Source organism: Balaenoptera ricei, chromosome 2 (assembly GCF_028023285.1).
Source record: "Balaenoptera ricei isolate mBalRic1 chromosome 2, mBalRic1.hap2, whole genome shotgun sequence".
Lineage (NCBI taxonomy): Eukaryota > Metazoa > Chordata > Mammalia > Artiodactyla > Balaenopteridae > Balaenoptera > Balaenoptera ricei.
This window is the reverse complement of record NC_082640.1, coordinates 26,437,658-26,451,886: the sequence shown is the minus strand read 5'-3', so window position 1 is coordinate 26,451,886 and position 14,229 is coordinate 26,437,658. Positions and strand designations below refer to the sequence as shown.

General features: G+C 40.4%; 1 protein-coding gene and 1 long non-coding RNA gene across 4 annotated transcripts in view; both read right to left on the bottom strand.

Annotated features, from left to right (window-relative positions):
* The window catches only part of LOC132359028 (uncharacterized), a 102,038-nt gene extending 88,095 nt beyond the window's left edge, over positions 1–13,943 (bottom strand). For all 3 annotated transcript variants that reach the window (XR_009500694.1, XR_009500693.1, XR_009500692.1), the window contains exons 1-2: positions 13,454–13,943; positions 11,082–11,227 (exon numbers count right to left, since the gene is read on the bottom strand). This is a non-coding gene — a long non-coding RNA (uncharacterized LOC132359028). The remainder of the gene's footprint in view (positions 1–11,081; positions 11,228–13,453) is intronic.
* Positions 12,678–13,493, bottom strand: LOC132359027 (malignant T-cell-amplified sequence 1-like). Its single transcript, XM_059912229.1, has one exon. It carries the CDS (start codon positions 13,365–13,367, stop codon positions 12,822–12,824), a length of 546 nt encoding a protein of 181 aa, XP_059768212.1. The 5' UTR covers positions 13,368–13,493; the 3' UTR covers positions 12,678–12,821.
* Positions 13,944–14,229: the final 286 nt, after the last annotated feature.

Sequence of the window (14,229 nt, the reverse complement as noted above, 5' to 3'; positions counted from 1 at the left end):
CAAACCCTCTCCCGCACACACCAGCCCACAGAACACTGTACTTCTCTCAGCTGCACTACTGTTCTCCAGGTAACTCAGGCTTGGACACATGGAATCTACTTGGATTATATTTAGGTCACATTTTGAAAAAACCTGAAGTGAACCCAAATGAATTCTCTTTATACGATACGATAAAACGATGAGTTAAAGAAAGATAGTCAAATGCACGGATAACTAAAATATTGAAGAAAAATAAGCAAATGCACAGAAATGTATTCAAGGTACAAATTCTGGAACGATACACTTATCACCAAAGTATACAGAGGGCTGGTGCACGAACTGCCCTACAGCCAGGACTTAGTCTCTTGAGTTACCCAATCTCATGTCAGGGATATTACAACGCATTACTGCTGTTTTAATGCTTAATTAATAAAATGTCTACACCATTTAAAAATACATGGACTAGGGGGCTTCCCTGGTGGTGCAGTGGTTGAGAATCTGCCTGCTAATGCAGGGGACACGGGTTCGAGCCCTGGTCTGGGAGGATCCCACATGCCGTGGAGCAACTGGGCCCGTGAACCATAACTGCTGAGCCTGCGCGTCTGGAGCCTGTGCTCCGCAACAAGAGAGGCCACGATAGTGAGAGGCCCGCGCATCACGATGAAGAGTGGCCCCCACTTGCCGCAGCTAGAGAAAGCCCTAGCACAGAAACGAAGACCCAACATAGCAATCAATCAATCAATCAATCAATCTTTAAAAAAAAAAAAAATACATGGACTAAATTCCCACATTATCAATGTGGTCTACAAAACAAATATAAGGGGGTGGGGGGCTTGTATATTTATTTCCATTTACAGATAATGAAATCAAGTTTCAAACAAGGATGTATGACTTGGCCTTGATCATAGAGACTAGGAGGTTTCAAAGCCTTAATTCCCACAGTTTTTGACACTAAGCATTGTGGGTTTGTCATAGTATTAGTAAGAACGTTGCCACACAACTAAGCTATTTGCCCTTTAGGTAAATAAAGTCCTGGGCATCATTCTGGCAGGGCCAAATAGCAGCAATTGCCCACAGAATTTGCTTCTGTGGTTGTGAATATTTCAATCTCCATCTACCTTTTGGTTTGTCTTTCTCTCATTTGATTCCAAATGCAGAAGAGGAACAGGGAAGCACGTATTGAGGGCAACCACCTGGAACAAGCATGTGGCTATTTGAACACAGGAACTCCAAGAAAAGAGCTAATACCTTAGGTATTACTTGAACGTCAACCCCCAAGTTACTCATATTTTATTGATTTATATAGATATATATTTATAAAGGTATTTTAGACTTTGTACTCTTTGGGGAGATACTTCTACAGCTTCTAAATACTTGTATTGTTTTATTTAAATTTTATACCAACCCTTTAATGTTAGTAAGGAATTTGACTAATTTCACACAAGTTCAGGAAGAACCAGGATTAGACATTGTATTTTTCAAACATCCAGCACATTCAAGTTAACCCCTCCTGTTTCCGATTACTTACCAACCAGTTTTCTTCTGAGTTAAATCATCAGTATATTTTCCTTAAACAACAGCATTCTGTGGCAGTTAGTTCACTTAGTGAGGGGGTGGGGCAGTTAAAATCCTTGTCTCCTTCCCATCTGGAAATCCTATTATTTGATTATGGATTCCACTGATTTGATTATTTCCCTATTTAATCAGTATTTATTGCTAATACAGTATATAACAGGTGGAAACAAGTTTTCACAAATTGTACAGACACACGAGCAGACAACTGTACAGATGCCCAGGGCTGCAGCAGCAGTGGTACCTGGTGCGAGGGGGCATGTGGGGCTGTGGCTCAGACTTGGGATCAGGAAAGTCTGCCGGATGCAACAAGCAATTAACACAGAAGGAGGAGTAACAGTTAGCCACGCGAAGGCAGAGGGTAGGCAGAATAGAGAAGTTCTTCAGACAGAACAGAGAAGTTAAAACCCAAAGGCAGGGGACAGCATGGTGCCTTAGAAAAACTACAAATTCAGGGTTTCTGTAGCAGAGAGGGCTAGAATTAGTGAAGCTGGTGAGAGAGGAGACCTAAGAATTCCCAGAGGCTGAATCAGGAAGGGTCTCGCACTCCATTTAAGGCATCCCTATTTTAACCAGAGAGTAATATGCAGCCTTTTAAGACTAAAAGCTAGGTGTGAGGCATGACCAGATTTGAATTTCAGAAGGATCCATCTGAACGCAGCAGGGAAGACTGTTTGGGAAAAATAAAAGACCAGAGTAGGGAGGGCAGGAGGCTGCTGCAGTAATTGATGAGCCAAGGGGTGATGAGAGCAAAGCAACGCCAAGGGTACACATTCTTCCTGGAACTTGGATTTGGATTTCAGACACTAATCAGTGTCCACAGGTGGCCAACTCAGGAGCACAGTCTGGGCAATTCTGACTCATGTACACCAAAATCAGAGCAATTGGTTTGCAAGGAAGGAACAGAACAAAGCAGAAAGAAAGAGACAGAGATGAGACCCCCCCCCCGCCACCTTGAGTCGTAACGGGTCTGCAGGCACACCCCCGTGAGAACCAACCCCACTCCCAACCCTGTGCCTTCCTGGAGATGCCCCAAATCTTTAAGATGGCCGGCAATGTTTTGCTTCTACTAGGGCAATGGGGCTTTGTTAATTGCAGCCAAAAAGGCTTGCCTAAGTATTTTAATTTCCATTTTATGGTGGGTGTTAATTAGTAGTTGTTACATGAATTAATGTAAGAATAAATGAATACATAAATTAAGTCAATGGTTTCAGATGAATTTTCGAAATTTCATTAACAGCATAAGGCTTTCTATTATTTCTTCCAACTAATTATCTACATCTGTTTATTACATTTTCACTCCCAATTCTACCCCCTCCCCCCAAAAAGAGGCAGTTTGTCTTTTATGCACTAGTATGATTACCTTGCTCAAAATATTTGTTTTAAATGAAAAGACTTAATGTGTGTAGCATGGTGGAGGGGTGGGAGAGCGGGGAAGGGGTCATTTCCTGTGTAAACTCCCAGTCCTTAATTAAAACTGTATTTTCTAATATTAAAAATAACTAATTCTTATTCAGAGTTCTGGCTGTAAGTCTAAAAGGAAAGGCTATGATTTTTTAAAGCTATAAGAAGTATTGAGGGTTTCTCCATTATTACTGATTATTGGATTGTGTATTAAAATTGACAAATGTGCTTCATAAAATTGTTTTTATTGTTAATAGTTTAATTCATTATTACATTAAAATCTTAAAATATTCTAAGGGAATAAAATATACTACAAAGCTATTCTACTATAAATTTCATACTTTAGAGTTTGTGCATATTGTGTGCCACATATTTCTTAATTTTCAGGTATTTAAATACATGAACATATGCATAATCTATTCCTGAACTAGAGTTTGATGTGAAAAATCCTGCACATTGTATTTTACTCTTCTTTGGTGTTTATTTATAGCTAGATTTCTGCACTAATTTTATCATACCTGAATTCTACCATCCATATTTTAAATCATCCCTGTTCCTAGTGCTAAAAAGATCTAGGCTTTTGTAGTTCTCATTGCTGTTAAAACGGAAAAAGAACAAACAGATGTTCCCTAATCACATGGATGGTGTTCTTTCTGATGTTTAGTACAGGATGGGGTAAAAAGACACAGTTCAGACACTAAGGCAACACCAAGTAACTCCAGCCCAGCAGGTGAGAGTGGGGACTGTCAATCACGGAGCCATTCTTGCCAGGCTACAGGGTGTCAGACAACAGACTTCATTGTCTCCATTGAACTGCTAATTATTTGAGGATTCTGTAGGGCAAAATCCATGTAGAGTTGGCCTGTTCAATTCTCAAACAGCTTGCTCCTGCTAAATCATGTGCACACACACACTCTCACACACACACACAACAACAACGGGTATGTAACCCACAGATATGACTTTTCCACCTTTCTCTCTCTCTCACTTCCTGCGCTCAGGGTCTCAACCCTCCATACTTACAGCACGCAGACTTTCCCACGTCTATAGTTTCTCTTGCAAGACACTTTCAAAATCAACATTCCATTGCTGGGCTCAGAAGCCCAGGTGACCTGTTACCTTCAGGTGAATGCACTGACTGAGAACTCAAAGCACTCTCTATGTGGCTTCAATCCACCTTTTCCATTCTTACACTCCACTTCCACTACATTTTTCTTCTGTTACATGTTTACGGCTTCATCTGTCTCCTCCATAAATCTTCCTGGACTGGTCGGGACACTAGTTACCTCTCCCTCCTCTTCACGCATATATTGATATTGTCTGCACAAAGAACGTCTGTGTAGTGCCAGCTACTTTGGTATCATCTTGTCTTATTCCTAGTTTTGGTTTTTAAAAAGTATTTTTAAAAATTCACCTTTATATCTTGCCTTCATATATATATAAGTTCACTGAGTGCAAAAACCCTGTTTCACACTGCTTTGCAGCTCTAACATAACCAGCACTGTGGTTTTGCTAGTAGATGACAATCCATGTAACTTTTATATGATTCCTTGAGGCCAACGTGATAAAATGGCAAAATGAGATATACAGACATTATGTTCTCTTAAGATCTCAGAAGATTTGACTTTTGGTGAGGGGAATAATAAAGGAGAATCTAATAGAGGAAATGCAAGCCTTCATAAAGTTCTGAAGAAAAGTGATAATGTATATAATAGTTAGGCCAAGAGGGAATAGAAAACTCAAGATAAAAGAATAATTTGAACCTAAGCTGGACTCCAAAATGTCCACAAAAAGTCTGTGAGAGAGTGAATAAAACAGGTTGGCTAGAGTGAAGTGGGATGGTTAGCTTTTAGAGATGAAAACTAAGACTCTGTGACTTTTTTTTCAGTAAGAGGAAACCAACAGAAATTCTTGCATGTCCCTGAGGGTGAGGTAACAAGTCAAACAGCATGTTGAATCAGGTGGGGAAATTCTCTGGTGTCTTCTATAGAAGAGCACCCAGATTCTGGAGTCAGATGTCTGAGACCCAAGCCCATCTCCATCATTCACGGGCTCTGTGACTTTGGGTAATTAGCCTTGCCTCTCTGTGTGCCTCAAATTGTCAGCTCCAAAAAAGGAGGTTATAATCCTATCTCAGATGATTGTTCTCATAAATTATGAATATTTTAAAGGGTATATGGGGAGAGGGGGAGGCTGAAGAGGAAGGGCTGTGTAGGTTTGGGGAAAGGGGCAGCAGGAAAAGAAGGATGGGGTAAAGGGTATGAGCAGCTATGGAGAGTTAGTCACCACCTAATCCTGTGGGGAAGTATTCACAGCTCAGGGAATTTCTCCTGCGTTCATCTACAAATAGGTAGTGCAAAACAGCATCCTTTAATTGAGAGTAATAGTACATTAAACTGAATTTTAACAAAAGCAATAAACCTAAGCCTCTTTGGTGCATCACCAGAATGAGGGCATTGCTTGGTTAAGGGCTCACTTTTAAACCACGTTCATCGAAGTGGTGCTCTACCTGTAATTAAGAGAGTGATACTCAAAACCTTAGTGCAACTTCTCGAATGTCATCTAGTACAACTTGGAAGGTTAATAAGAAAGGAAAAAAACAGCATAATCGATAAACAGGACGACAAATCACAGCTCTCTTTGGCCTGAGAATCTGCAATGGTTTTAAGAACGTGTCCTTCTTAGCCTAATGCCCTCTACATGCACCCATGTTTTCATTCTTTTACATTTTTATAGATTTTTACTGAGATATAAATACAAATTTTTAAAAATAAACTGTCATTTGACCTCAAAAGAACAGAGACATAATGACCAATAGTCGGTATGTATATAAGGAGCCCTTGGAGGGGCTGCTCACTTCATGGTTTTGAAAGGAATGGTCATAGTCAGCTCAAATCCTCAACAGACCGGAAATGCAGGGCTTACTTTAAAAAGCATTATTTTGCCCAAAGAAAACCAATTGATATCATATTTGGTTTTCACGATTGTTTGGCTAAGCTTCTGACATAACCATGACTTGCTTGTGCACCTTTCTACAACATTCGGACAGAAGAAAAAAGTCTTCGGACAGAGATAACCCCAAAACATGCAATTGAAAATATTGTTTTGCAGAGTCAGAAAGACTTTTCCTGCTTAGAAAATGTTTTCTCTGTAACACAGATGTGCTTTTCAAAGCCTCAGAATTTCCTCCTTTGAAAATATGTTGAGCCAACTGAATTTTTAAAGAAAATATTTATACCCTGAATTTAGCTCTGCTGAAAGAGCACGCAAGAATTGCAATCATGCTCTTTGTAAGTGTTTTAAAGTTTTCCTGGAGTTTATCACGTGAGGATGAACTGAAGGACTGAGGTCCCAGGATTAACATAGACCTTGACCTTGATTTAACATAGACCTTGACCTTGATTTAACATAGACCTTGACCTTTCTCAAAAGAATGAGAAAGTGCATAGAGATGAAAAAATGTGCCAATATGTTCACTATCATTAATCCTCATAATCTGAAAACCTCAGTTTGTAATATTCAACATCCTTATTGGTCATTATTTGTAATATGTTTGCTGTTAAAAGATTCCTATTAAAATAAAGATTGAGAGTGGATAAGTATATGGCAATGGTAGGAATGTCCCTTTGGTAGGAATGTTCCTTTACTGTGTTTCAAGTTTGGGGGGATTACAAATACAGCCACTATAAACATTTCCTTTCCACAGCTGGCTACACCACTTGCATTCCCAGCAGCAATGGATGAGAGTTCCATTTGCTCAGCATTTCTGCCAACACTTACATGGCCAGCCTTTTCTGTTGTTGTTGTTTGTATGTAGTGTATCTCACTGTGGTTTAATTTTAATTTCTCTAATTATTAAAGATGTTGAGCATCTTTTCATGTGCTTATTTGCTATTCATACATATCTTATTTAGTGAAGTGTCTGTCAAACATTTTGCCTGTTTTTTTCTTGCTTTTTCATCACTGAATTTTGAAAATATGTATTTTGGATGCTAATGACTTATTAAATATATGTTTTGATAATAGTTTCTTTTAGTATACGGTTTGTCTTTTCCGTGTCTTAACAGTGTCTTTAAAAACTTAGAAGTTCTTAATTTCAGTTATTTCTATTTCTTCATTTAAGGGTAGTGTTTTGGGGTCTTCCCTGGTGGTGTAGTGGATAAGAATCTGCCTATCAGTGCAGGGGACGCAGGTTCGAGCCCTGGTCCGGGAAGATCCCACATGCGGCGGAGCAACTAAGCCCATGCACCACAACTATTGAGCCTGCGCCCTAGAGCACACGAGCCACAACTACTGAAGCCTGCGTGCCTAGAGCCCGTGCTCCACAAAAAGAGAAGCCACTGCAATGAGAAGCCCGTGCACCGTAAACAAAGAGTAGCCCCCGCTCGCTGCAACTAGAGAAAGCCCACCTGCAGCAACAAAGACCCAACATAGCCATAAATACATTAATTAAATTTTTTTAAAAGGGTAGTGTTTTTGGTGTTACATCTAAGAAATCTTTGTTAAACTCATAGTTTTTGTTTTTTTTTTTTAAACTCATAGTTTTTCTCCTGTGTTTACTTCTAGAAATTTGATACGTTTTAACATTTAGGTCTACAATGCATTTTGAGTTAATTTTTATTTACATTGTAAAGTAAGGGCCAAAGTTCAATATTTTTGCATATGGATGCCCCCAGCACCATTTGTTGAGAAGACTATTCTTGCTCCATGGAATTACCTTTGCAACTTTGTAGAAAATCAATTGACAATATTTAGCAGGTCCATCTGGGGACTCTTCTCAGCTCCCTTGATTCATGAGTCTGTCCTTTTGCTAAGACCATACTGTCTACGGCAGCTTTATAGGAAGATTTGGCATCTGTAAGTGTGAGCCCTCCAACTTTGTTCTCCCTTTTCACAATGGTTTGGACTATTCTGTCCCTTTGAAGTGCCATTAAAATTTTAGAAATAGGGACTTCCCTGGTGGTGCAGTGGTTAAGAATCCGCCTGCCAATGCAGGGGACACAGGTTCAAGCCCTGGTCCGGGAAGATCCCACATGCCACGGAGCAACTAAGCCTGTGCGCCACAACTACTGAGCCTGAGCTCTGGAGCCCGCAAGTCACAACTACTGAAGCCCGCACGCCTAGAGCCCGTGCTCTGCAACAAGAGAAGCCACCGCAATGAGAAGCCCGCACACCGCAAACAAAGAGTAGCCCCCGCTCACCACAACTAGAGAAAGCCCACGTGCAGCAAAGAAGGCCCAAGGTAGCCAGAAATAAATAAATAAATAAATAAATTTAACAACAACAACAACAAAAATTTAGAAATAGTTTGCCAATTCTTATGAAAAACCTGTGTGATTTTGACTCAAATTGTATTAAATCTCTATATTAATTTGGGGAGAATTGACATTATCACTTTCCTGTTCCTGAACAGATCAAACCTCTGTGTTTATGAAAGTGCCCTTTAATCAGTGTTTCATTCATAAGTGTTTTGTGGTTTTGGCATACAGATCATGCACATACTGTTTGATTAAGGATTTCAAGTTTTTCTGTGCTACTGAAAATGGTCTATTTTTAAATTTCAACAATTGTTCATTGCTGGCATATAGACATGCAACTGATTTTTAAATATTGATTTGCTAACCTCATGTATCTGTTCTAATGGCTTATTTTGTACATTCCTTTGGATTTTCTACTTAGACAACTAAGTTGTCTGTGAGTAGAGACAGTTTTGTTTTTTACTTGCAGGCTGTATGCCTTTTATTTCTTTGGTCTTCCTTTACTGAATCACTACCTAAAATGACTGATAGAAGGAGTTATAGGGGACATTTCTGTCCTGTTCCTGATTTTAGGAAGACAGCATTCAGTCTTTCACCAATAAATATATGTGAGCTGTAGGTATTTTATAGACCTACTTTATCAGGTTGAGGAAGATTTCTTTCAGTGAATGAATTAATAATGAACTATGTCAAATGTTTTTTTCTGCATCTAGTGGGAATACCTTATGCTTTTCCTTCTTTAATCTATTAATATGGCATATTACATTGATTTCTAAATATTAAACCAAGCTTCCATTTCCAGAATAAATCCGTTTTGCCATTTTTACATATTGCTGGGCTCAGTTTGCTCATTTTTTAAACAGTATTTGTGTTTATATTCAGATGGATATCGGTCTATAGTTTTGTGGGGGGTTTTGCCATGTATTTGGTTTGGATTTTTCAGTACTGCTGGCCTCATAAAATGAGTTGGAAAGTATTCCCCAAACCTCTTTACTTTAGAAGAAATTCTATAAATTTTTAAATTATTTCTCCTGAAATGTTTGGTAGATTTCACTAGTGAAACTTTCTGGGTCTGGAGTTTTCCTTGTTTGTAGAATTTTAACTACAAATTTAATTATGTACTTTAATAGATATAGTACTACTGTAGTTACCCATTTCTTCTTAAGTGAGCTGGTGGTTCCCTTAATGTCTTAGGAAAATTTCCTCCACAAACATTTTTAGAATAGTTCAAATCCTTTTAATCAGTGCCATTATCTTTTGCCTGAAATACCTACAATGCTGCAATATTAGTTATTTCCTCTAGTCTTATCCCCACTAGAACCCATCCTCACCATTATCATCTATCCAAAATATATTGTTCATGTCTCATTCTTTTTTAGCAGCCTTTAAAAGACCGATTTAAATTGTCAAGTATATACATTTTTTAATATTTATTTATTTATTTGGCTGCGCTGGGTCTTAGTTGCAGCATGCAGGATCTTTTGTTGCAGCACGTGGGCTTCTCTCTAGTTGTGGCGTGCAGGTTTTTTTTTTTTCCTCTCTCTAGTTGTGGCGTGTGGGCTCCAGAGCACATGGACTCTGTAGTTTGCGGCATGTGGGCTCTCTCATGGAGGTGCCTCAGCTCAGCAGTTGTGGCATGCGGGCTTAGTTGCCCTGCGACGTGTGGGATCTTAGTTCCCTGACCAGGGATCGAACCCGCGTTCCCTGTATTGGAAGGTGGATTCTTTACCTCTGGACCACCAGGGAAGTCCCTCAAGTATATAAATTCTTTAGCATATTAAAAATGGGTCTCTACCATAGGCCTCCAGCTTCATCTCCTCTCACCTTTTCCAGGAAAATCATGGCCTACAAAAGCCAAACTGCTTGTATTTCTGTGAATCTAGTGCATTGCTTGCCCTGTATCTTTTACTGTAATTTTTCACCATATTCATTATGAAGATTTTTTTTTTTTTTTTTTTGGCCATGCCACTTGGCTTGTGGGATCTTAGTTCCCTGACCAGGGACTGAACCCTGGCCCTCAGCAGTGAAAGCAGAGTCCCAACCACTGGACCACCAGGGAATTCCCAATATTCTGAATCATCTTTTATGTCCCCACTCACACAACCTGTCATTCAGAAACCCTCTTTGATTCTCTAGGGAGAGACAGCTTTCCCTCATTCATTCATGCTATGTTGTAATAGGTAATTCAGATATTCACTGTATGTAGATTATATACATACATGAATATACGAAAGTGAAATTATCTAAGTTTGCCTTCCTAACAAGACCAAGCTCCTAAAAGTTAAGGTAATAGTATATTTCTCTTTCTGTCCCTTACTCCTAGCCCAGTGTCTGCCTTACGGTAAGTACCCAAGAATGTTTGTTGAACTATTCTGGGTTACATAGCACTGGAGTGGGTAGATTCTTGAGGTAAGATATGACTGTAATTTGTATTTCATTTTCCAGCATCCTATCATTGAACTATGCACTGGCATTAGCCAAGAAGAAGTAGATGGGGATGCTCTTCTACTTTAATTGTTCATAATACCCTTTTGGCTCACAGGTCACCTTAAACACATGATCAATGTAGAGAAGGCTCTACCAAATACAGTTATCTATGCACATACACACCAGATTTTGTATGAAATTCCAGGAAGTTCATAGAACTCTTTATCTCCATCCGCTTCCCAGTTTGTATACAGGCTGTCCATTCTGAGTTGTTCAGTAGGACTACAACACCATCCAATAGAACCAAGTGAACCAGGATGGAATAAGAGAAGGAATAGAAGAGACCTGAAAGAAGGCTTAGAGTAGATCCAGAAGGTCCTTGTTCAATTTTTGGTGGAGATAGTTAGAATATGGTAAAAGAAGAACTGAAAGTTTGCTTACTTGATTGTCTCCATCAGTGTTCGTCAGAGGCCTGGGTGCTCCAGATTATCATGAGACGTTCAGAGACCCTCCACAGGTATCCACCACTGACCAGACTTAATGATGCTGATTTGGGCGGAGAATTAATAGGGGCAAAAGCCCTAAGCCTTTAAGGAAAAAACAGTGTTTTGAAGAGGAGTATTTAAGAGCTGTTACATGACAACCTTATGGTGAAAGGCAATAATCAAAATGTGCAGATTTCTGAGGATAGAAGGCCATCCTCTACCCCTGCTTTTGGAGCCATTCCTTTCTGATTTCCTATTCCACTGATTAAATCCCCATCAAGTATCCCTCTCTTAGTGAATCTTTCCCCTCAGCATATAAATATACTCAGATACCCCACTAACAAACATGCCACAAGAAAGAAAAAAACAAAAACAATTAAAATAACAACAGCAAAATAATATAAACTCCAAAACAGACTATCTTAACTATGACCTTCCTTTCACCCACCTTTTAATTCCCAAAATTCTGTAAATAATAACATGAAGTGTAAACTCCCACACCTTAACCTTCTCACTCCCCATTCACCCCCAGATCTACTGCAATTTATCTTGCTTTCATGTGAATTTCACTGAAACTGCTCATGTGAAAGTCACTGATGAACTTTCAGCTGACCTATTTTATCCCTGTTTAAGATATTTTTCAGTTGGGTGTCTATGATGCCACTCTATAAAAACTGAGTTCTCTTTAGCTTTAAATTTCAGAAAACTCAAGTACAAATGAAGTAATCTATAAGAAAATTTTATTATTTCACAGAACTTAGTCACACCCCTTAAGAGGTCCCAATATATGGAATCTGCATAGTTGATTAATCATTGGTTCATAGATCACCAAGGGCACTCTTTTCTATTTTCAGCTTTACCATGTTCAGACTTTATGCTAATCAAGGGTGTGTGTGTGTGTGTTTGGCAAGAGCAAAATCATATGCCAATGTCCATCCAAAGTAGGGAGTTTCTCCCCATGCATCTTTCTTTTAGTGGTCCCACCTATAAATGACTCAAAACCATGGGAGGAAGGACCCTCATTTTCCCATGGGTTCCTAAACAGAAGATCCTCCTTGGCCTTAGGCCCCACGCCCACCTACAAATGAATCCATCTCATAGGGAAATAGACCACCGTGATAGGCCTTGACTAATCAGCATTTTCCAGACTCGTGCAGAAAAGGGATGGACAGAGCTATGCCACCAAGGAGGGAGGGGGCTACTTTGTTGGGTGGACAACCAATAATGACCGCTGTGTACTTTTTACCGGATTTTCTGTTTCTAGTACTCATCCCTTAAACGGTCATATGAATAGAGTTGTTTAGGGTCTCTCTCCAGTCATTTTCTTCTCCCAACTTGGGTCCACCTAGCAACTGCACACTCTTGACTTTGAAATCTATTTTTCTAAAAGATAATTTACCTGTTTGAACTGATATCTGCTTAAACAGACAAGACAGCAAATCTAATCACTCCCCTGTAAACACACACAAACACACACACACACCCTCACATATCCACAGGCATACACACTCACACAGACACACACACAATGACACATGCACAGACATATGGATTCGTTCCAAAGCTTTACTTCGTCTATTTCCGGTTTTTAGCATCTGTTGAATTGCTAACCACAGAGGTGCCGTCTTCATGCCGTCACACACAAGCAGATACTGCACGAGGTCCATGTTTAGCCCAGGCGCATTTCTTCTGAGGCTCATTTATACGTCTTCATGTGCCACAGCCCGTCATTTAAATAATGGATATTTTCGATCCCGATTCCTTTGTTGACTTTCTCGATTTCCTCTGCAGACATCTTCATGACTCCCACACACAGGGCGTGCTGTTTTCCTTCTGCCATGATTGCGACCACTGTGTCCACAGCGGCGGGGTAGAGCTTAGCTCCGGGAGAGGTCAGGCCCGGACACATGATATTGGCTCCACTGAGCACAAACTTGATGGCTCCTTTATCAACCTGCTGGCGGGGCAGGATGAAAGGGTATTTGTGAAGCAGCCTTAGCGTTGGATAAAAAGGCCCTTCTCTTTGTCTAAAAAATAGTAACTCCCCGTTTACCGTGAGGATTTCTATGTGTTCGTGGCATCGCACTATTTTGACCGGATCCTTCTTAGGCATGATTTGATTCAGCCACGGATCGATACCAGGAAATTGCTCTATCAACTGGTTCTTAATACCCTTAATAACGGAAGTTTTCAACTGGATGCAGTTGGACACATTTTCTTTTTCATCAAATTTCTTGAACATGATCCAAGGTGAAGAGGGCGACGACAAGGAAGTGCCCGGAATGGAAGAGAAAATTGAATTACAGAGAGACCGGCGGAGGCGCTTACCGGAGGACGGCCGGCGAGGACGGTCGGTACGGCTGTTGTTAACCGGAAGAGGGGCGCGCTTTACGGCTTTCCGGGAAATCTACTTCCGCTCCTTGGAACGTGGCGTCGCTCTTTGCGGCAGTATTTGGTCTTCCGATTACTCTCCGGGGCGGGCATGTAAAAGGGCGGGACTTGAGAAGGAAGGGTGGTGGAGCAATCATTTTTGTTGCAGGAAGAGAAGAATGGAGGGGGCCTGTCTTCCATTTTTTTTAATTGGGAAATGGATCACCATCCGTCCAATTACCCACGCCAGAAACCGGGGGACGAATCCTGAACGATAAGACCACCTGTTCCGCACCGTCACGGCAAGGAGTCGAGTCCTGTGCGTTATTCCTCCTCCACAATCTCTCATGCTCTCACAATCTCTCGCTGGTTTAGCGCAGCTCCGAATACTTGCAAACAGTCGCTGCCTGTCACCTTCCCAGTTCTCTCCACTTGCACCCGGAGAAGAGGCTTTACGGCCAGGAGGAATGCGGATGTTGTACGATTTCAGTCCTTTTAAACACACCCAAACTCGTTTTATGGGCCGGCATACGGTCTCTTTTGGTGAATGTAACGGTGCTTCTGAAAATAATGGGCCTTCTGCTTTGTTTGGGTGCAGCGCTTCTCTATTCTTACTGATTTTCTGTGTGCTCATTCTGTCCGTTACTGAGCAGCATATTGAAATCTCCATGGTTGTGGAGCTCTTTCCCTTTTCAGTTCTATCAGCTTTGGATTTATACATTTTGAAGCTGCGT